General features: G+C 39.0%; 2 protein-coding genes across 5 annotated transcripts; both read left to right on the top strand.

Moving 5' to 3' along the window:
• The first annotated feature begins 1101 nt into the window (after positions 1-1101).
• On the top strand, positions 1102-17551 carry nherf4b (NHERF family PDZ scaffold protein 4b). 4 transcript variants are annotated; one of them, XM_084730497.1, is made up of 12 exons: positions 1102-1199; positions 5009-5036; positions 5638-5702; positions 7341-7552; positions 7637-7841; positions 7946-8082; positions 9523-9555; positions 9732-9936; positions 10026-10222; positions 16743-16952; positions 17083-17298; positions 17407-17551. In XM_084730497.1, the coding sequence occupies exons 1-12, from the start codon at positions 1166-1168 to the stop codon at positions 17440-17442; spliced, it is 1578 nt and encodes a 525-aa protein (XP_084586623.1). In that variant the 5' UTR covers positions 1102-1165; the 3' UTR covers positions 17443-17551. The 4 variants fall into 4 exon arrangements, with proteins under 4 accessions (XP_084586623.1, XP_084586622.1, XP_084586621.1 ...); XM_084730498.1 differs by lacking the exon at positions 1102-1199 and adding an exon at positions 4470-4762; XM_084730496.1 differs by lacking the exon at positions 9523-9555 and having other exon boundaries at positions 1137-1199; positions 17410-17551.
• Positions 17552-19205: 1654 nt separating this feature from the next.
• atp5mg (ATP synthase membrane subunit g) lies at positions 19206-22039 on the top strand. The gene is made up of 3 exons (XM_084730504.1): positions 19206-19365; positions 19798-19958; positions 21840-22039. The coding sequence occupies exons 1-3, from the start codon at positions 19314-19316 to the stop codon at positions 21936-21938; spliced, it is 312 nt and encodes a 103-aa protein (XP_084586630.1). The 5' UTR covers positions 19206-19313; the 3' UTR covers positions 21939-22039.
• The last annotated feature ends 461 nt before the right edge of the window (positions 22040-22500 follow it).

Below are 22500 nucleotides of genomic sequence, written 5' to 3'. Positions count from 1 at the left end.
TGCAGCCCTTTATCTAGAGAAATACACTGTAAAAACAAAAACGTTGATAATACTCAAAATCACAAGGCAATCTACTGCAATAGATTTTTGAGTTTTGAGCCCAACTAGTTTTGAAAAAGTTTTACCAACTACTAATCTTTTATTGAAATAATGTACTTTTTTCTTTACATAGACTTAAAGTTTTAATTCGTAATATACAGCTGAAAGTAAATGTTACAATTTTAATTTTCAATTAAAACTACAAAAGACAAACGACAAATCAGATTTGCAGATTGCTGTGGCCAATTTCTGATGTTTTTTTTTGTTTGTTTTTAAAACTCAAACACTCAAGTTTATCTCAGTAAGGTATCTCAACTAAAGATTGTAGGTCAGCAAAACTTTTTAAGGTTTATTTCAAAACTTTGCAGTTTGAGTTGGGCTCCAAACTCAAAAATCTATTGCAGCACATTCCCCAGAAATTTTAAGTTATCTCAACTATGTTTTACAGTGTATGAGGGCAGACTGAATGCTGATAGAGGCATCACAATTGATTTAGTTAAAAATGGCAGACAATATATATAGTGAAATGAAAAATACATGAACCCAGTTAATAACCTCCTATCTCTAATGCAGTTATTCTAAGAGTTGTATGGCTTCCTGAAACTCATCAGGAGAAATGGATATGACCAGTAATAATGCTTTAAGTCCTCATCATCCTGCGTCATCTTCCTTTCTCTGTAATTCCAGTCAGTCAGTTCTTAGTCATTCTCACAATGATGAGCCTCAGCACAATTCCTTCTGCTGCAACACCAGCTGAACTGTAACTGTAACTGTTTGTGCAGCCTGTCACTGAGCTTCGGCCTTGGCACTGACAGTCAGTCTTGGACATGATTCTCTGATATTGTGCCCACAAACGCACAAATAACTTTATCTTTTCCACAATAACAAGATAAAAGTCATTTGTTGAAACAGAACAGTAAGGATGATCTTGTTGTGTGAGGTACTTTGAGTCCACGGTACAATGCAAAGCAGATACAAGTACAGATGTGTGCTCAAAAATTCACACACAGATTAAACATTAAGCCTGGTGCCCCTCAAAGGGAGGAGTCTGTGTGTGGTCAGAATAAATGTTTGGACATATAGTCCTCCCCAGTTACATCTGTCTGTGTGGTTGACTGCTGGCCTGATGGGAAAGAGACACAACATGAAGTCAAATACAGGTAAAACATTCACATCATATGAGCCGTCTCATTAATGTCTGCTTTTGTCTGTATATATTACTGCATTTCTATATTTTAAAAAATATATTTTAAACTGTTAATGTATTTTTCATGCATGTGCCATTTTTTTATTCTACTGTGCTGCACTGTAAAAACAAAATAACTCAAAATTTCAAGGCAATGGACTGCAATCGATTTCTGAGTTTTTTAGCCCAGCTCAAATTCTTGTGTTCTGCAAACGTTTTACCAACTACAGACCTTTTGTTGAAATAATTTATTTTAAACTTAAACCTTTGCATATTATAAAATCAAAACGTATTTTTTTTAAAATGAGTAAATTCATTGAAGTGAAAGTGAATGTTAAAATTTTTATTATTTTTAATTAAAAGGATTTAATTTTCAGGCTGTAAAAAAAGACAAATCAGGTTTGTAGCTTACTGTCAGCAATTTTTGATTTTTTTTTCCCTAAAACTCAAAGATTCAGGTTCAAGTCTGAAGAGGAAAACCTCTAAAGATTATAGTTCAGCAAAACTTTTTAAAGTTTATTTCAAAACTTAAGAGTTTGACTTGGAGCCCAAAATTCAAAAATCTGTTGCGGTGTGCTGCCTTAAAATTTTCATCTCAATTGTCATCTCAACTTTTTACAGTGTGTATTCAAGATCATGCAGTGTTAACAATTGTCTACACATCTAAATATAGATTTGAAATAGAACCCTTGACTTGATTTCTGTACTTTGACTTTTGAACAAATTCAGTCTAACTGTTTGGATTGTGCCTTCAAGATAATTGTGATCAAAAACTCAAAATTCTCCTCTTTATGAAGTATGAAAGCCAATCATGACTATTTAGCAAACCCAGTTAACTGTCAGCAACATGTGTCTGTGTGTATATAGAGGTTCACTTTGCCCTAGAACATTGAAAAGCGGGTTTATGGTGGGGAAAAGCAAACAGTGACCCATTAGCTGCACTGAAGGGTCTGTGGTATAAGCTATTGAGGAGAGGAGCTGCTGAACTGCGTGGATGTGATGTTAGAGATGGACTTCACATAGCAGAGAGTTGCCAAGCGCGTTAGAGTTTGTTTTTATTTCACACTGTGTCCAAGAAACAAGGACTCTGTGCCGCTGACATGATGAACCAAACAGATAAGCCATGTTGTTTCCACTCCTCCAAGTGGCCACCACGAGGAGATGACTATAGTTTATACACGGCATGTTGTCTGTGGAATAACAAAACAAACAGACAGAGAGAATTAATAGTTAAGTATTTTTGGTGTTATTACAGGTCACTCTGTGTGACTGCAGTGCTAACAGCAAAGGCAGGTTGTAGCTGGATCATTTACAGTTTAAGGCTGCTGGAGCATCACTCGAGTACCGCAGCAACAGGGATGAGTTATAGCAATTCACCATTTCTGATGAAGCCAGATGCCCCACAATATTGACCAGTCAGAGTGAACATGTGCATATCACTGTAAACCATATCTTCACATCTGCAGAATAAGATGAATTCTGGATTCTTCCTTAAGTACAAATTTCATAATAACACATGCACTTCTAATTTGTCTATGGCTGACTGGACAGAGCACATAAAACAGCATCATCAGTGTAAACACAGTTGTTCAAGAAGTACTACAATCCTAATCCTAAGTAAAAGTAGAGATACCACAGTCTAGAAATACTCCCTGTTTTTATGTACTGCACTATGGCCATGCTGGTATTATGTTTTCTTCTAGCTTTTTGTATAACCTGTGAGGACAGGGATGACCATAAACTAAACTGAACTGAATTCATAATGCTACTTTAAGTATCAAAAGTAAAAATACTTATTATGCAGAATGACTCCTTTCATAGTGTTATTACAGAATAGTATAGTCTATTATTATTATTGATATTGTTGTATTAACAACTACATGTAAGATCATTTTAATATTGTAGAAGTGTTGTCAAAAATATTGATAAACCAGCTGCTCTCTCGCTCTCTCTCTCTCTCTCTCTCTCTCTCTCTCTTCTCTCTCTCTCTCTCTCTCTCTCTCTCTCTCTCTCACACACACACACACACACACACACAGCTGCGGTTTCCACATAGTCCAGCCATCTCTCCATGACTCATGGTTCTATCTTCTTCTTGTCATTAATCTCATTTGTTCTGGTTGAATATCCATAATCATGTTAAAGCCTTGTTATATTTTTTCTTTTCATAAAAATCTAAAATGTTATGCCTATAACTTTGAGTCAATCCTTCCCTGTAACACCAAAAATGGTATTGAATATTGATATTTTTCAAGGCATTGTATCAAAGTTAGAAATTCCAGTACAACAATATAACATTATATATAACAATATAACATTATATTGTAGTTCATTAAAGTGGAGCTAATTTGATGTACTTTGCACACTAATGGATAGATTAATAGTATAGTTCTCTATCATATCATATAAGCATATAATATGTTATTTTGTATGCACAAAGTAACTAGTAAGAATGAAATAAATTCAAGAGGAGAAAAAGTACAATATTTCCCCCTGAAATGTAATGGAATAGAAATATAAAGCAGAATAGGATGGAAATAAGTAAGGTAATAAGTAGTACAAGTATGCCAAAAGTGTACTTAAGTAAATTACTTGAGTAAATGCACTTAGTTACATTCCACAACTGCATAAAGATGAACTCTACACTTAGACATGGAGGAGACAGCTTCATTTACATGGTGAAAGAGACAGGGCCCAAGACGGATCCCTGCAGCGCACAGCCTGGATACTGGAAAAGAACAAGTGAATAAACTGTTCAATTAATGACTCAGTCATGCCCTCTGTATGAGAGGTTTGTATTAGAGGTTTTTAAACCTAATGGGGAGTCATGAACTGACTGCTTTGCTCAGGCAACAGTAGACCTTGTTCACAGCAGCCATATTGATATGAGAGATTATTGTAAGCACAGGTGTTACCAATGATACTTGGTCTGGTTCCATTTAGTGCAGCAGTCTTTGCGGTGACCCAGCCTGCACAAGAACAGCACCCTGACTCCCTGAATGGTTAGTAACACTGAATGAATAGTAACACTTGTGTTTACTATTTTATGTCTAAAATGCCTGCTGTGAAAAAGGTCTTTTACATTGTTCTTGCTCTTCATTGAAGCTTGTTCAGTGCTGTGCCACTTGATGTGTACCAGAGCCTTTTTATTTGAAGGCTTAAGTGCATTTTTCCCTGATACAATATCAGCGTCTCAGCTGTCCAAATGCAATAACCCGCCTCCAAATGAAAGCTGATTTAATGTAAAAATGCTGTTTGACTGTCTGATACTTTGAGTGCCAGGTGCTGCTAAGTGTTGATTCTCTGTCTGTTACATATTCACCAGACACCTGCAACTTTAAAGTTTTTAAGGTTCTTTAATTCCCTCCCATTTTAGAGAGGACAAAGATTAAAGATAAACTCATAAAGTTAAACCCTCTTTTATGGTACCTCAGATGATAGTTTAAAGTCAGCAGATATGTCCTCCAAGGCTCAAAAGACAGTCTTACTGTTCTGCTGACATTTAGTCGACAGAACCACGGAGGCATTCACTGACCTGTAAGTTCAGATCATTGTGACTGACACTTAATGATCGTGTCTGATTTGTATTGCTATTGTTGGGAAAATTGATCTGGAATGTTTCATATCAATTCTGATTGAAAATTTACATGACAGTGATATCATATTATATCATATGGTCAGACATGGTCAGTATGTTTGGAAATATGTGAATATTGAATTGCACTACTTGCATTTTATGCTGTTAAAGATATTATTAAACTGATATGATCTCTGTTTTTCAAGGTTTGGTGGAAATCATAGGGTTGACAGAGTAAGTCTGCTCTTTTATTTGTTTGTTGTCTAATTATTTACATAATTTTGAAATACCATCATTATTTCACTGTCGATCCAAACTTAAATGTGAACACTGTACTGCTGCTACTAATAAAAATAACACTATGATGATCAGTCACAGTACACTGTAGACCAGAGCTAAAGATTTAACATGAAAAACAAAATTACAGCCTTTGTGTCTTTTTTAAACTCTCTCATATTAATGTTCAGTATACAAACTTCACTGGAATTTTAAAAAGTTGATATTGACTCAGCTCTGCATGTTGACTTTTGGAACGTAGCAATCTGAAAGACTTTGGGCCCAAGATAAGGCCTCTTGTGCACAGATAAATGCTGTCGCTATTCTGTTGATAATAACAGGTGGGGCTGGGCAATAATCAATACTAATGTAACTCTAATTGATGCAATTGATCGATTAGTTTCTCTGAAATTTACTGAAGCAGATATGGCATTTTTACTGCATAGTAATGTAGTAGTCTGTGTTTAGAAAGTCATAAACAGAAGTAAAATAGTGTATTTTGTGTTTCTTTTTAGAACATTTTGTAACTGAAAACATGTCTCTGATTGCTCCTTTGCAGGAAATTTACATTTAATCCTAAAGAGGGAATCGACAACCCAGTGATGGTCATAACAGACGACGCAGGTATCTTGCATATACATTTCTGGTTATCTTGCCATAACTCAATGTTTACATTTTATATGAAACGTACTGAAAGTCAAACCAGATGCAAATATTGTGTGTAATATCAAACTTATATGAGCTGAGCAACCATTACTGACACCGAAATCTTGCAAGTATTGTATAAAAACATTATATGCAGGGGCAGTTCTAGAGGGGTGGTATGGGGTGGCAGCTGCTTCAGTTTGGGATTAGTGAAACTCAGAAGTCTGACTGTAAGTGAATGTATCACAAAATGATGCTCCTGTACAGGGATTTGCAACCTATACTATTAAAAGAGTCTTTTTTGGTGACAAAAAAAGTCTGACTGGAGCAGAAGCTTTTGAATTCTTTAATTTCCTTTGAGACTTCTTTCTGTTTTGGATTTAGCATCCACAGCTAGCTCAGACCCAAGACTAGCCACTGGCTAAATTTAGAGGAAAAAGTGCTGAGGAACAGACCTGCCAAAAAACACATGTATTTGGATAAAAGCTTTCAGGTTTGGAAATAAAACACTTAATTGATGTCTAATGACACCTTTAGTCTATTCAGTGCTTATGTGGCATAATAATGTTTTTTTTTTCATTTGGTGTTGTTTCTCAGCAAATATTGATATATGTGATTGTTTGCCATTAAATTGGCATATATACTCTTTTTGCCACCCCCTAACGTCTCCATGCCACCCTCTTGCCACCCCATGTATATTTCTCTAGATCCACCCCTGATTACATGTAAGATATCACACATGAGACATACAAATACAACAAAAAAAACACATGGCATATATTTATATATAAAAAGAATATGTCTTTGTAACTGAGACATGTTTCAATATTTAATTAAAAACTACAAACATGGGGCAGCTCACCTGGTCCCCTGCCATCACTGTCTCTCTCCAGCTGTCACATCAATATAATGAAGCTGCATGTGGAACATATTCAGAAAACAAAGTTTACTTATAATCAACATACATAATGTTTACTGATTCATACTTAATTCTTAGAATGTATGAGAAAAATGTCAAAGTACATTATCACTCCCTCTAGGATTTCACAGACTTTTTTGGGACTATTGCAGCCTAAAATGCCTCATTTTGGGGCAAATGGTTTTATTCTTCCCTTTTTTGTTTTTTAACAAAGAAACTGCAACAAGTGAAAATTCTTTTAAGGCAACTTGTTCCAGGAAGAATAAAACCTCACTCTGTTCTCAGTCTCTAAATAAACTTACCAAAAAGGTTCAAGATGACAAAAGTTGTATATGCTTTAAATGAAAAAGTTCACTTGGAGGGTCTTCCACAAAGAAACAACAGACAAAACCAGCACAAAATTATAGAACATAAAAGTGCACAGAACATTAATATATGACAATAACAATGATAACTAAATGATAAATTGTAACATCAAGCAGAATTCACAGGGATTGGTTGAATTTCACAACACTGCAACTTCCTGGAGGGACTGAATTACAGCTATATAAGTCTTATAAGACTTACAGTACATATTAACCTTAGAATTACTTATTGGAGGAAATGGTAAATGCTTATACATTTTTACATATGGGTTCTGTGTATCAGGCCATGAAGAGGTTCTGTTCACAAGTGCTCTTCTGTCTCTTCCTGTTCAGACTCTGTGTCAACATCCAGCCCACGTCTGTGTGTTCTTAAACGAGAGGAAGGAGAGTCCTACGGCTTCCACCTGCGGCTGGAGAGGGGACGCCAGGGTCACATAATCAGAAATGTAGTGTCAGGAGGGGTGGCAGACCGCAGCGGCCTTCAAGATGGAGACAGGCTCCTGGAAGTCAACAACTGCTTTGTTGATGATGTTCCTCACCCTGAGGTAAGAGAAGCTTCCAATGTGATCAAACTGACAGAAAGAGAACTGATGGGACTCTAATACTGCATTTCCCTTTGTATGTATCAGGTAGCGAGGAAGATAAAGCTGAGTGGACACCAGTTATGTCTTTTAGTGTTGGACGGGGGGGAGTATGAGCGGGCTGTGTCCCAAGGTAAAGACCTCCGATGTCTGACCAAAGCGCACAAGGGTGAGGGTTGCAAACCACCCAGACTCTGCCACATCAGCAGGGATCCTGTCTCAGGTCTGGGTATCAGCTTCACGCCTGTGGAAGGTAACGCTGCTCCTGGTGATCACAAGTCCAAGGTTCCAGATGACATGTCTATCAGAAGGACTGTGCAGTCTCATGCAGTTGCTCCTCCTGTTTCTTCTCTGTAGGAGAGAAAGGTTGCTTCTCCGTCAACCTGGTTGCAGGAGGCGCAGCTGAAAAGGCAGGAGTGTGTAAAGGAGATCGGCTGGTGTGGATGAATGGAGCAACTGTGTCTGATCTCACACACTCTGCACTCAGCAGGATGGTATGAAGTCAGCCTCTTTTAATAATCAACAAGGCACTCCTTTCCTGTACATTGTTTTGCTCTCATTTAACCAGGGGTCTGCAACCTTTATGATCAAAAGAGCCATTTTTGGCCAAAACAAGAAACAAAATCTGTCTGGAATTGCAACTATTAAATTCTCTATTTTTCCTGAAGAATTTTCTTTTTTCTTGATTTGGCATCTATAGTGAGCTTATGGAGATTCTCCCAGGAAAATACCCCAAGCCATAGACATTGCCTATGGCACACATTTTAGATGATAAAATATTTGGGGTTTTTTTGGTGAGTAGGCTACATATTTTTACAGGTGGCGAATGTAAGAATCACATTACACTGTAAAAAATAATAGTTGAGAAGACTCAAAATTTCAAGGTAGCATACAGCAACAGATTTCTGAGTTTTGAGGTCGACTCAAACTTTTTTAACTTTTGAAATAAACTTGATGATTTGATGATTTGATGATTTACTCTATTGCAGTGTGTTAATCTCAACTTTTTTGTTTTTACAGTGGTTCATTTTTGCTACAGGGAGCCACTAGAGAGGGGCTAAAGAGCTGCTTGCAGCTCTGGAGCCGCAGGTTGCAGACTCCTGCTCTTAACTGTAGTGCTACACATTCATCAACATTGTTGTGAGCTGCAGAGATTTGGACATATCAGCTGTTTAGATGTCTGCCTTCCCTTAGTACAAGATGACACTCTTTCAAGAAATCATGACGTGGGTAATGAAGATAACTAACAGATCTTGCTGTGAGCAATTTCATGTAGGAACTATTTTCTTTCTACAGAACAACATGCATCTACTCATGGACGATCAGTGTTTCCATCCAACACTGTTACGTGCACAAGCCTCTCATTTGTGAGTGGATGCACGCTTCCATCTGCGCAGTGACATGACTGAGGTAGACAGAAAACAATTCCTACATAAAACTGTTCATGACAAGGTCTGTAGATCGGGGGGTTTCCAGACTTTTTTTGACTGTGGTCATCCAAATGGGGCACTGACTTAGGCAGGGATGCCATGAAGTACATATGCATATATGCATATGTGCACACACATGTGCACATTAACGTACCATTTCTAAGATATACTTTAATTACTAACATTATCTTATCTTACGGCTTGTTACATTCATGTTTAAAATTTTCATTTTAAGATAAATAATCTGATCAATCACAAAACAACAGAGTAACACAAATATAATCTAAAACATCTGTACTTTATTCTTTAAGTCCTCAGAAGAAATGTTACCTCTATCGTAGATCTGTCCTCAAACTGTGAGACTCTACAGTCCATCCTGAAAAATCTTATTTTTATCTTATTTTTTTTTTTTACCTTGTAAAAAATTAAAAGTCGGTTACACACAAAAGAAAACAATGCACATTTAAAATATTCAAACAGTTGTTTTCCTCTCTCAATGGACAGATCAGATGGACAATCATAGTTGAGGATAATGAGGTAACACTTGGGAAGGCCAATCCCCCCCCCGCTGGAAATGCTCCTACTGTAGATTATTATTATATTATTATTATTCAAGGTGAACTGTTCCTTTAGATGGCTTATGGATGCAACTGACAAATGTAAATGGAAACATTTTCAAAAAATATTTAAAAACTTTAAATATTTTACTTTAGATGAAAAAATGTGGCAATCACATCACCATCCTGGTGATTGACAAGGAGAGTGAGAAGACCTACACGCGGGAGAGGATGCCCATCCTGCCCACCATCGCTGTTCCTCATAACCTGCCTTACACAGCCAGAAAACTCAACCTGGCCTGTGGTTCTGAGGGCTACGGCTTCTTCCTGCGGTTGGAGAAGACGCCATCAGGACGCACATGTGAGAGGACAAAAAGAACACAAGACTCAAACTCAGGGCAGCTGGACTTTAGTGTCTGACTTAACTATCTGTGTACTTCTCATTGATAGATCATGTTCTGCGTGAGATGGACAGCGGCAGTCCAGCAGAGAAGGCCGGTTTAAAGGATGGAGAGCTGCTGCTGGAGGTCAATGGAGAGTCAGTGGAGTCACTGAGGCATGAGGAGATTGTGGACAGAGTGAGACTGAGTGGAAAACAGGTGTCTCTAACTACCATCACTGTCCAGGGGCTGGACTTTTACACAAAGGTCTGCATTACTTATATTTGTTATTTCAGTGTGTCCAGGTCCAGTGTGTAAGATTTATAGGGATTTACTGGCAGAATATAGCAGAAATGGAACATAATATTCAGAAGTATGATTTCATTCATTTATAATCACTTGAAAATAAGAATAGCTGTGTTTTCGTTACCTTAAAGTGAATCCTTTATATCTACAGAGAGCGCAGGTCTTCCACATGTTGCAATGCCTACAGCCCTTTGCTGCATGTCACTCTCTCTCTCTCTCCCTTTCCTGTCATATCATGAGCTGTCCTATAGAATAACGGCAAAAAAGGAATAAAGGTTATTTTAACATAACATTTTACTTCTCATTTATCATTGTTGTAGGTCTGTGAGAAAGTTGAGACAACTCAAAATTTCAAGACAGCATACTTCAATGAATTATTGAGTTTTGAGCCTAGCTCAAACTCAACTTAAAGTTTTACCTACTTCTAATCTTTTTTGAGGTAATTCACTTTTCTTCTTTAAATAAAGGATTCAAGGATTCAAGGAGGATTCAAGGTACTTTATTGTCATACCAGCTCACCTTTACAGTTTATGGTACGAAATTGGTACTCGGGTCCAGGATTGAGCCATAAATAATTAAAAACAAAGTATTTAAAGAGCGCAAATAAGGCAAGAGAAGAATATACACAAGACGATATACGGTAAGGCAAATATACAAGTAAGACTAATAGATACAAGGATAAAGAGGCTGAGATCAGCACTGCTAATGCTAGGTCTAAGAGAAACACGCATGAGCAAGTATTTTAAGAGCACATGTTTAGTAAAGTGAGTTAGTGCGGTAAAGTGTGTGTGGTGCAGGTATGTGGTGGGGAGGGATGGAGAGAGTTGGGGGGGGTGGGGTCTATAGAGCATGGCTCGAGTTCAGCAGTCTGACAGCTTCGGGAAAGAAGCTGTTCCTGAGCCTGGTGGTTCTGCTCTGGATGCTCCTCAGCCGCCTGCCTGAGGGGAGGGGCTGGAACAGTTGGTGGGCGGGGTGGGTGGGGTCCTTCATGATGCGAAGGGCCCTCCCCCTGCATCGTGATGTATAGAGGTCCAGGGTGGTAGGAAGGCTGCTCCCCACTGTCCTCTGTGCTGCCTTCACCACCCTCTGCAGGTTCTTCCTCTCGGCAGCGGTGCAGCTGCCATGCCACACAGTGATGCAGGTGCAGAGGACGCTCTCCACCGCACAGTGGTAGAAGCTCCTCAGGACTGAGTTACCAAGTCCAGCTCTCCGCAGCTTCCTGAGGAAGTAGAGACGCTGATGGGCCTTCCTGACCAGACAGGAGGTATTGGTTCTCCAGGTGAGGTCGTTAGATATATGCACACCCAGGTACCTGAAGCTGGAGACCACCTCCACAGCTGCTCCTCCAATGTACAGGGGAGCGGGGGGGTGCTTGTCCTTCCTGAAGTCCACCACCATCTCCTTGGTCTTCTTGACGTTGATGCAGAGGTTGTTTTCTCTGCACCACTGCACCAGGTGTTCCACCTCCTCTCTGTATTTGGACTCATCGTTGTTCGTGATGCGTCCCACCACTGCTGTGTCGTCCGCGAACTTCACTATATGACAGCTGGGGTGTCTCGCCGAGCAGTCATACGTCAGCAGAGTGAACAGGAGGGGGCTCAGCACACAGCCCTGGGGCGAGCCAGTGCTGAGGGTGATGGAGGAGGAGACGGTGTTGTGGATCCTGACAGTCTGGGGTCTGTCAGTCAGGAAGTCCAGGACCCAGTTCCCCAGTGTGGGACTCAATCCCAGAGAGGTGAGCTTCTGCACCAGGGTTTGTGGGATGATGGTGTTGAATGCTGAGGAGAAGTCCAAGAAGAGCAGGCGGGCGTAGGAGTTCTTGCTCTCCAGATGGGTTAGGGCTGTGTGGACCACCGATGAGATGGCATCGTCAGTGGAGCGGTTTTTCCGGTATGCGTACTGATGGGGGTCCACAGTGACGTCGATGGCGTTCTTGATGTGGGGCATGACCAGCCTCTCGAAGCACTTCATGACGACCGGGGTGAGAGCTATGGGTCGGTAGTCGTTTAGGCCTGTCACTGTGGGGCACTTGGGGACAGGGACAATTGTGGCAGTTTTTAGGCAGGTGGGGACGGATGCCAGTGACAGTGAGGTGTTGAAGATGTCCGCCAACACCTCGGACAGCTGGTGTGCACAGTCTCTCAGTACCCGCCCTGAGATGTTGTCGGGGCCTGCAGCTTTGCGGGGATTGATTCCCTGAAGGGTCTTCCTCACGTCTGCAGTGGTCACACTGAGGGGTGTGTCACCGGGTGGTGGTATAAGTCTGGTGCTGGGGGGGGTGTCAGGGTCCTCAAAGCGGGCGTAGAACCTGTTGAGTGCGTCTGGCAAGGAGGGGTCCCTGGGGCACTGTGCGTCCTTGGTGTTGTAATCCGTGATGCACTTGATGCCCTGCCACATGCGCCGGGGGTCGTTTGTGGTGAAGTGACCCTGGATTTTCTTTGCGTATGTGGCTTTGGCCCTTGCAATGCCTGCAGTCAGTTCTTTCCTCGCCTCTCTGAGCGCTGGTGCCTCACCTGCCCTGAACGCAGCGTCCCTGGCTTTCAGCAGAGCTCTGACCTCAGCATTCAGCCAGGGTTTCTGGTTCGGGTAGCAGGTTAGTGTCTTGGTGGTGGTGACATCATCAGTGCACTTAGAGATGAATCCGAGGACGGAGGAGGTGTATTCCTCCAGGTCCAGCTCTCCCTCACACGTGGCTGCGTCCCTGAAGATCTGCCAGTCTGTGCACTGAAAACAGTCTTGGAGCACAGAGGCTGAGTCCCTGGGCCACACAGTGACTGTCTTCTTGGTTGGCCTGGACCGTCTCAACAGGGGGCGGTATGTTGGCGCCAGCAGGATGGAGATGTGGTCGGAGAGGCCAAGGTGGGGGCGAGGAAGGGCTCTGTATGCACCGCGGATGTTACTGTACACGCAGTCCAGAGTGTTGTTTCCACGTGTGGGGATGGTGACGTGCTGGTAGAAACTGGGCAGAGTGTCCGTCAGTTTCACGTGATTGAAATAAACTTAAATCTTGGAGTTTTAGAACCCCCCCCAAAAAAATTAATTAAAAAATATAGAATAAATTCATTCAAGTGGAATTGAATGATGGTTAAAATCTTAATATTTTCAATTAAAACAATTTCATTTTCAGGCACCAAAATAATGACAAATAATGTCCACGGCTCATTGTAACCAATTTTTTGAAATACAATTTTTTTGAGTTTCTAAAACTCAAAGATTCAGGATTATCTAAACAAGAAAAACAAATTATCTCAACTAAAGATTATAGGGTGGCAAAACGTTTAAAAGGTTATTTCAATAATATAAGAGTTTTTGGCTCAAGAGTCAAAAAAATAATTGCAGTATGTTTCAATGAAATTTGAAGAAAGGGATATTTTTACTAAGAATGAAACACATAAAAACAAACAGCTGACTTGCTAAGAATGTGGCAAATTAACATAAGACAAATAATAATAAGTTTTAAGAGCTTTGGAAGTTAGTTAACATTGCTTTGAGGATTACACATAACAGCAGCTGGTGTTGTCCCATTATTCAGAGTTAACCATTAATTTTACATGAACCTTTCTAACTATGTTACACCTATACACCAAATTTTAAAAGTTTTAATATTTCATATGTGTGTCAGCCTATGGCTTGGTGCCTTTTCCTGTAAATTTTGACAGTGGTTAGTCTTCTTGAGTCTCCACAAGCTAGATATGGATGCTAAATAAAATTTTTTAAAAAGTCTTCAGGGAAAAGAGAAAATTAAATTGTTGCAGCTCCAGATATTTTTTTTCTTTTTGTTTTTTTTTGGCCCAAAATGTCTCTTTTGATCCTAAAGGTTGCAGACCTTCGTCCTTCACAATTGGAAGCGAGAGTGAGACAAGGTGTTCGCAACTGACCCCTTTGCTAAGCCCCTCTGCCAAATTGCAACAGTTCAGGGATTGATTGGCAACTGTAAGTTGTGCAACTTGTGTCAAGCTTTGAATTTCTCATGTTGATGTGGTGTGCAAGGTGATTTTGCTTTAGCCTCAGTCTTTCGGTCTTGCTGCTTTTTTGTTTTCTTCTCTGTGGAGTCAAAGACTCAAGTGTTTAAAAAATGACTGGTATTTTTTTTTTTTTTTTTTATATATTATTTTTGGGGCTTTTTGCCTTTATTCAGATAGGACAGCTGAAGACATGACAGCAAGGGGGGAGAGAGATAGTGGATGACACGCAGCAGATGTGCTACAGGTGGGAATCGACCTGACAGCCGCTGAAGAGGACCGATAGCCTCAACACAATATGCATACCCTACCAACTAAGCTATAGGGGTGCCCACTTCACTGGACTTTGATGTTAAATCTGCCACCATCATCACTGTAAACTGCATATGTGCATTGCAAGAATGGCAACCAGTTGCTAAGAGATGCCAGGAAGCATCATAAGGACATATTAGAGCAGAATTTCATGACAATGGACTCTAAAAAGCTGTGGGACTCTATGAAGGCAATAACCAACATGAACACAACCAAGAAGCGCCTCATTACTGACGATGACCTGGGGAAAGCAAATGAACTAAATGACTTTTTTCTTAGGTTTGAAAAATTAGATTTTTCAGAGGAATGTAATAGTGTATTGGACACTATTTCAACTGATCCATGCTGTGGGATTGTTGTCGACCCACGCAGGATTCAGTCAATTTTTAAACGTGTGTACTAAAAAATCCACTGGCCCAGGTGGTATCTCTGCACTGCTCTTAAAGGCATGTGCAGAAGAACTTACCGCAGCATGGTGTCCCATTTTCCAGCAGTCTGTGAATTTATACACTGTACCTGCTATCTGGAAAAAATCTGTCATAATTCCAATTGCTAAGAAACCCTGTCCATCTGAGAACAATGACTTTAGACCTGTGGCCCTGACTTCAATTGTAATGAAATGCTTTGAAAAATACATGGTGTCTCTGCTAAAGGCAGAGGTCAACTCGTCACTTGACCCACTCCAGTTTGCTTACAGGCAGGGCAGGGGTACGGATGATGCCATTAACAGCATCACCCACCTCACCGTTAAGCACTTGGAAGACCCCATAGCCTATGCACGGATTTTATTTGTTGATTTTAGTTCAGCTTTTAATACACTGTAGCCTCAATCTTCTCATTCAAAAACTGAAGCAGATGAGTGTCAGCCCTTTTTTTAATTAAATGGTATTTCTCTTTTTTAAACAATCGAAGTCAGCAGGTCAGAGTCAACAACATCCTTTCCGAGCCCAGATCCATCAGTACAGGAGCCCCGCAGGGTTGTGTCAGCTCTCCAGTCCTTTTTACACTGTACACAAATGATTGCACAAACAGCCACCCTGGGAACTTTGTTTTTAAATTTCCAGACGACACAGCTATCCTCAGTCTACTGTACAAAGATGCAAGCCAATCAGCATATTTCTGCGAAATAGAAATATTTGTGCAATGGTGTGATGACAACCACCTTGTTTTAAACGTCACTAAAACTAAGGAGATGGTTCTGGACCCCAGGTCAGTGGGGGATCACAGTCCGGTGATCGTACATGGTACACATATTGAACAGGTCTGCTCATATAAGTATCTTGGCGTGAACTTAGACAACACCTTTAGTTTTAAAGCCCACGTAGAAAATGTGTGTTGTCGTCTACAGCAGCGACTGTACTTTTTACGTAGACTCAGAGTGTATGGTGTGGACCAGAGGATTATGTTTTTATTCTATCAGGCTGTATTGGAAAGTGTGGTCAGATATGGTATGTCAGCATGGTTTGGAAACCTTAACGTACAACTAAAATCTAAGCTGGCCCATCAGCCATGAAGGTGATGGGTAGAAACGAGTACCAGCCCCTCCAGTCAATCTATTAGCAGCCTGTTCTTCGGCAAGCTCACAGGATATTGACCGACCCATCACATATCCTGCATGTAGAATATGAACTTCTGCCCTCTGGCAGACGATACAGAGTTCCCCACTATAAACTTAATCGATTTAAAAATTCATTTGTTCCTACCTCCATTAAGCTTTTGAATAGTGCTGTTTGAGGCTGCAGGGATTGTGCAATAGTTTCATGGTGTTTTTTACCGCAGGGTATGTGCAATATGTGTTATGTATTTGTATGTGCAATATCTGTAATGCGCAATGTGATTATGTGCAATTTATTTATTATGTTGTTTGTTTTATCACACTGTGGAGGCATGTTGTGTGCAGCATTCGAGTCCAAAACAAATTTCCCTATGGGAACAATAAAGTATATCGTATCGAAAGCTTGACAGGCGTAACAACAGTAACTAAGGAGGGCGGTGCTTAGAGAAAGCTCAATTTGCAAGCTCACTGCTAGGTGCCACTAAATCCCACACACTGGTCCTTTAATGCAATTTTGTATATACCATATTGTAATATGGTCCAGGTCAAATAAAGTAATGATTTTGGAATTTGATTTTTTAACTTGAAAAGATAAACATAACTCATATATTGGTCAGTGTTTATGTTTTCTTCCTTTATTTCCTTTCTGCAGCTGGGTCTATCACCTCTTCTCTTCTGTGAAGACGATGCTGACAAGAAAGAAGAGGAGAGCAGCACACAAACATCTACAGCACAGCAGTCTCCACAGAAAGAAACAGATGACGTGTGTAAACCTAGACACTGCTCTCTCCAAAAAGGCCCTCTGGGGTTTGGCTTTAACCTGGGATGTGTTCCTCGGAGTCCTGGGACCTTCATCAGCCAGGTGGGCGGGTGAAATACTGTATTATACTCAGTCAGTATATCTCATTATGGGGGCAAAAATAACAAAAAGAGAACAGGTCAGGATATTTTTTGTCAAATTTGATGGTAGACTTTGCTTTTTTCCCCTATAGGTGGCTTTTGGGGGCCCTGGGCAGAGCGCAGGACTACATGTGGGTGATGTGGTGATGGAAGTCAATGGACAAAATGTGGAGGAGAAATATCTGGAAGATGTGATTATGCTTGTGAAGGAAGGAGGACATTTTCTTTCCTTACAAGTCATGGATAAGACTGACTACAACAGGCCGAAGAAGAGTGACACACCTACCAGAGATAACACTGACAGTGAGGTAAAAAAAACTTTATATATCACCTACTACACACTACATGATCTACTCACACATTTATCAATTCATCTGTCATCACAATGTAACCTTCTTATCTTGTCTGTATTTCAGCAGGAGGAAGACAACTATGAGATTTCATCTTTGTGAGTGATAAATGTGCTGACTGAGGACACTTCAAACTGAGCTGAACGAGAAAAAAAAACCGTGTCTAATATCATTATTATTATATTGGCCAAGATTTCCTTATTCTAATCCAAGGATAAGATTAATGAAACCGTAAGAGTGTCAGTTGTGCAAACCACAAAGAAATGTTGTCATGTGTATTTATGTATGATGTCTTTTGGTTCAGTATTATACATCGAGAGATGTAGAAAATTTACTCTTAGACAAGAGAGAGACAATTGCCACTTTATGTAATTCATTTAAAATATAGAACTAATGAAAAGCTCCATAAGGACCATATGGACCACGTTTTTCTCTGAAACCCAGTGCCTGTGTGGGTGTAAAAACTACTACTTTTTGAATTATCAGCACCAATGTAAAGTACTGGTGATAACTGAAAAATACTGGAATGGCCCTTTAATTGTATAATTAATTGTGTTGTTTTTGGTGGGAGTGGTGGGTTATATGGATGTGTTTTAAAAGATAACATGTAAAATGTTTGTTCTTGCAGAGAGAGTATGTTTATTGAGAATGTAACTGATAGCAAATATGATAGTGATGGAAAAATAAATCTTTGCTCTATAACATTTTTAAGTGTAATCTTATGTTTTTGTCTTTCTTTATATTCACTGAGCACTTGTCATGTGGATTTCATTGCTTAAGACATCATAAAAACACAGAAAAGGACCAAAAGAATGAATGAAGGCATGGCATGATTAAAATTTTTAGCAGAACTTATGTAACCATGAGCAAAAATGTTGATGTAACAGATTTGGCTACATATCCTATAAGACTAAATGTCCATGACATCATTTGGTGCTGTCAAAATCTAGTAGACCAGTTACGTGGCCTGAAAAGGTATACTTGACGCAAAATAGATCTCATGTTAAATTTATTTAAAATGAGTTATTGAATTCTGTAACAGAACTGTAAGGTTAAACACTGCTGTAAGAGTGAGAATCAAATTATATTTGTAGTATTCCTGTATTCATGTAACCAATCATCAGACAGTTGGACTGACGTGATGTGACGTGTTACATACACACCCCGAATATAAACAGAGCTTAGCAGAGGTCCACTGAAGTTAATAAAAAGATGAAATAAGTGTTTCATACACAGTTGTTCTGGAGAAGGAAATCCTCAACAATGCCTGCTTTTGGTCATAATAGTATTTTTTGGGGGCATCATTAGCAGATAAGAAATTGGACCTGATGATTAATACTTATTTAGTTATTTTAACCATCTTTTTAATTCATAAGGCTAAATGTATTCCAACTCCACCCATCTTCATTGGCTACTATAATGAAATTCAACTTTATATCAAAGCTCTTGAATTAATAAAATCTAAATGTGCCACATACCTCTATGGACTAATTGGAAATTAATCAATGTTTTAAAAAAAAAAAAAAAAAAAAAAAAATCACTTAATCAATCCATATGTCTGATTTTTTTTTTTTAAAAGTTTGTTTATTTTAAGTTTGATGATGCATAATTTATTGTTACTTTGCATTTTATTAAACTATAGTTAGTTTATTTTGTGCCTTTTTTTAAATATTCGCTTTTGTTATGTTTGCAGATTTCTTATGTGAACAACAAAGTGGATGAAACACCACCCAGAAATTAATTAACATAACATTAACACTGAATATTACAATGTTTAAATTCTGGACGAGTCCAGAGGTCGTACGCCATATAAACATGTTACCTAATGACATGTAATGTCAGCCGTACTTATACAAGAGGGGCTGGGGCTGTTTCTGTACAGGCACTTGTGTGGACAGCTGCAGTCGCGGGTCCTGGTCCTGGAGGTGACATTCAGTCGGCTAGCGGCGGTTAGCATCGACAAACAGGACAACATGGCACAGGCTGTGCAGAAACTGGTCGCTAAAGTACCAACCCTGGTCGGCGGTACGTTAGTTTGGTGTTTTATTAATCATGGTATTATCTAATAATGGAGAACTGAATTGTAGGCAACATTACTATAATATTTATTGACAAGATGGAGCTAGGCCGACGCTGTCAATTTCACTGAGACATTGAATGAAGAGGATCTCTTACTCGCTAATGCTAATATTTGCAGAAAACGCTAGATTGAGAGTTCATGTTGCTTTCTTCTCTCTGATTGAATTGCTTTACCGCTAGCTACAACGCGTGGTTTGTTTAACTTTACACTATTCTACGGTTTATACTCCAGGAGCATAAACCATGTTATGCTAGGTGGCTAATGCTACTAGTCAGCATGCAGGGGAGATTTGCTATTTAAAGCTCATAATAGCTAAAGCAAATTATAGTTCAACCAGACGGGTAATAATTGCAATATTCCTTATCTTTTTCTTCTAGCCGCTGTCACCTACTCCAAACCTCGGCTAGCAACCTTCTGGCACTATGCCCGTGTAGAACTTGTCCCCCCTACTCCTGCCGAGATCCCCAAGGCCATCGAGGGGGCCGCGAACCTCATCAAGGGTGTCCAGTCAGGACGTCTCGGTCAAACCACAGTGAAGGTGCGTGTGATATTGCAAGACAGATCTGGTTATGTGTGAACACGGTATAATTAAAAACAAACTATGTCAGTCTCCAATGGTTCAAAATAAATCACATCTTTGTTATCAAAAACCGTCACATCATCAGAAATCAAGATGCAAGCACCAAATGTCAGTATGAAGGTGTCCCATGCTGATTCTAGAAATGGTTCTCAAGACTTGTCTCTCAAAGGCACTGACTACAGACTAGAGCTGCACCAATCAATCCAGTAATATTAATCACAGCTATTTTGATAATTGATTAATCAATTTAAATATCAGTTTTAAGAAAGAATGTCAAAATTCTCTGATTTCAGCTTCTCAGATGTGGATTTTTTTTTCTGTTATCTTTAGTTCTCTGTGACAGTATACTAAATATCTGTGGATTGTGGACAAGACTTTTGAAGATTTCATTTTGGATATTGGGAGATACTGACGTTTTTAACCATTTTCTGACATTTTGTAGACCAAAAAACTAATTGATTAATTGAGAAAATAATCGACAGATGATAAAAATAATCTGTTGTTGCAGCAGCCCTACAACACATTATGTTCTGTAGCTGTTATGGGTGCATATACAGTAGTGTGAATGTGTTGCTATAAAGGTTTGACTCCCATGGGGAATTGTTGTGAACCGATATGCATTTTGTTGACCAACATTGTTTTCTTCAATAAATGTATTTAATCTTTAAGGTTTACCTGAAGATCACTTAGAAGGCAGAGAACAAACCATGTTACTCACTTATTGTCAGTAGAATCTGGTCATAGAAATTATTGCAGATTTATGTCTCGATTTTGTCAGATATCCAATGCTTCCACCCCAATACAAGGTGCACATGAGAATAAAAATTATCCTTTAGTGGTGCTCTCGGCACTACAGATCATGAATTGTATTTTGGAAAATGTTTCCAGAAAGAATGCCTTGGGCTCAGAGATCTCACTAAGAACAATTTTCTGTTTAATTTGTTAATAAGTTTCTAATAAAAATAGTTTGCAATGAGATTTAAGGATACACAATATATATTTTAGCAATAAGTTCTTGGCAGATAATGAGAATTTTAGATTGATATTATTTGATGAAATCATAGCCAATAAATGTATGATTTGAGAGAGTATGTCAAAGCATTTTATTTGATATCTTAGAATCAAACATACATTTGTAAAGTTTTTAATGTACTTTTCTAGCAAAAAACAAATGATTCTGAAGAGTTGGAACTGTTCTTGTTTTTGTGGTATGAGTGATGTCAGATTTGGTTAGGTTGTATGAATTTATATTTAAAGCACAAAATGTGAATTGGAGGATTATCTTATCTGCATTGGCCATGACAAGCAGGTAATGACTTATATCACCAGGAAAAAAATGCAGAACATGTGTCCCTAGAATTTTGACCACATCTTATTTATGTGAATAATCATATTTAAACAAACATACATGGGCATTCAGTATTCGCCATATTCCACCATGGCTTTAGAGATTTTTAACAGATTAGTACTTGCAGGATGTTATGTAATCAGAAATGCTTGCTGATTGCTGTCAATGATAAAAGGAAATTTGAAAATGTATAACCGTATATATAATTTGCAGGTATGTGCAGCAGCACACACAAACCCATTCAAGAGTCAAATGAACACATGAAACATGCCTTAAAAGATCTACCGTGCCAGGGACTGCAAAATGATTGTAAATCTCAGAACCTGGTAAAGCAATTGTTGAATCATTTCATGCTGGTAAAGCCATTGAAAACAGCGGGGTGTATTGAAATTAAATGAAAACCGGATTATATCAGTCCACAAGAAAAACAATGACAGGAAGGAATTAGTTCTCCTTAAGCCAATCTGAATCCATTTTTTGTTTCCTCACAGGATGCTCTGAGGAACGGGCTGGTGGCCACTGAAGTGTTGATGTGGTTCTACATTGGAGAGTGCATTGGCAAAGGAGGCATCATCGGCTATAATGTCTGAATTTTGGACTGTAGTGCTTTTTTTTTTCTTTTGAGCGTTGTATGCTCAACTTCCTGCAAGAATCCTGGGAACCAATAAATATATGTTTATTGTTAAAAACATCTTGTTTCTCGTTCCTTGTTTTTCTTATATATCATACATGTATTTTAAAATCTGAATGATTAAAGTTTGAAGTACTAACTCAACATAACTTCTCTAGGACATTCTGTGTGTGAGGTGGAGAAGTGTTGTTTGTTATAGTCAGGCTCGGGGAGTAATGGTTGACATGTAATGGGATTATGTAATCTGGATACAAAAAAGGTAACTATTCCATTACAGTTAGAGATGAAGACAATCTGGTTACAGATGCATTAAGTAAAAATGGGGATTATTAGTAGGATTAGTACTGCATCAATAAATGGAAATTACAACATTTTTTGTCTTTAAATCAATAAATTGATCACAACAAAGGAAGGGGCAGCTGGACAATCTAATAAACATAAATCAACTATTAAATTCATTTGCATCTATTTTGTATTAGTGATTAATCCTTTTTTAAAGAAAAGCCCAAATTCTCTGATTT

This window comes from Lutjanus erythropterus, chromosome 11 (assembly GCF_056507025.1).
Source record: "Lutjanus erythropterus isolate fLutEry1 chromosome 11, fLutEry1.hap2, whole genome shotgun sequence".
Lineage (NCBI taxonomy): Eukaryota > Metazoa > Chordata > Actinopteri > Lutjaniformes > Lutjanidae > Lutjanus > Lutjanus erythropterus.
This window is presented reverse-complemented; position numbering and strand designations above follow the sequence as displayed.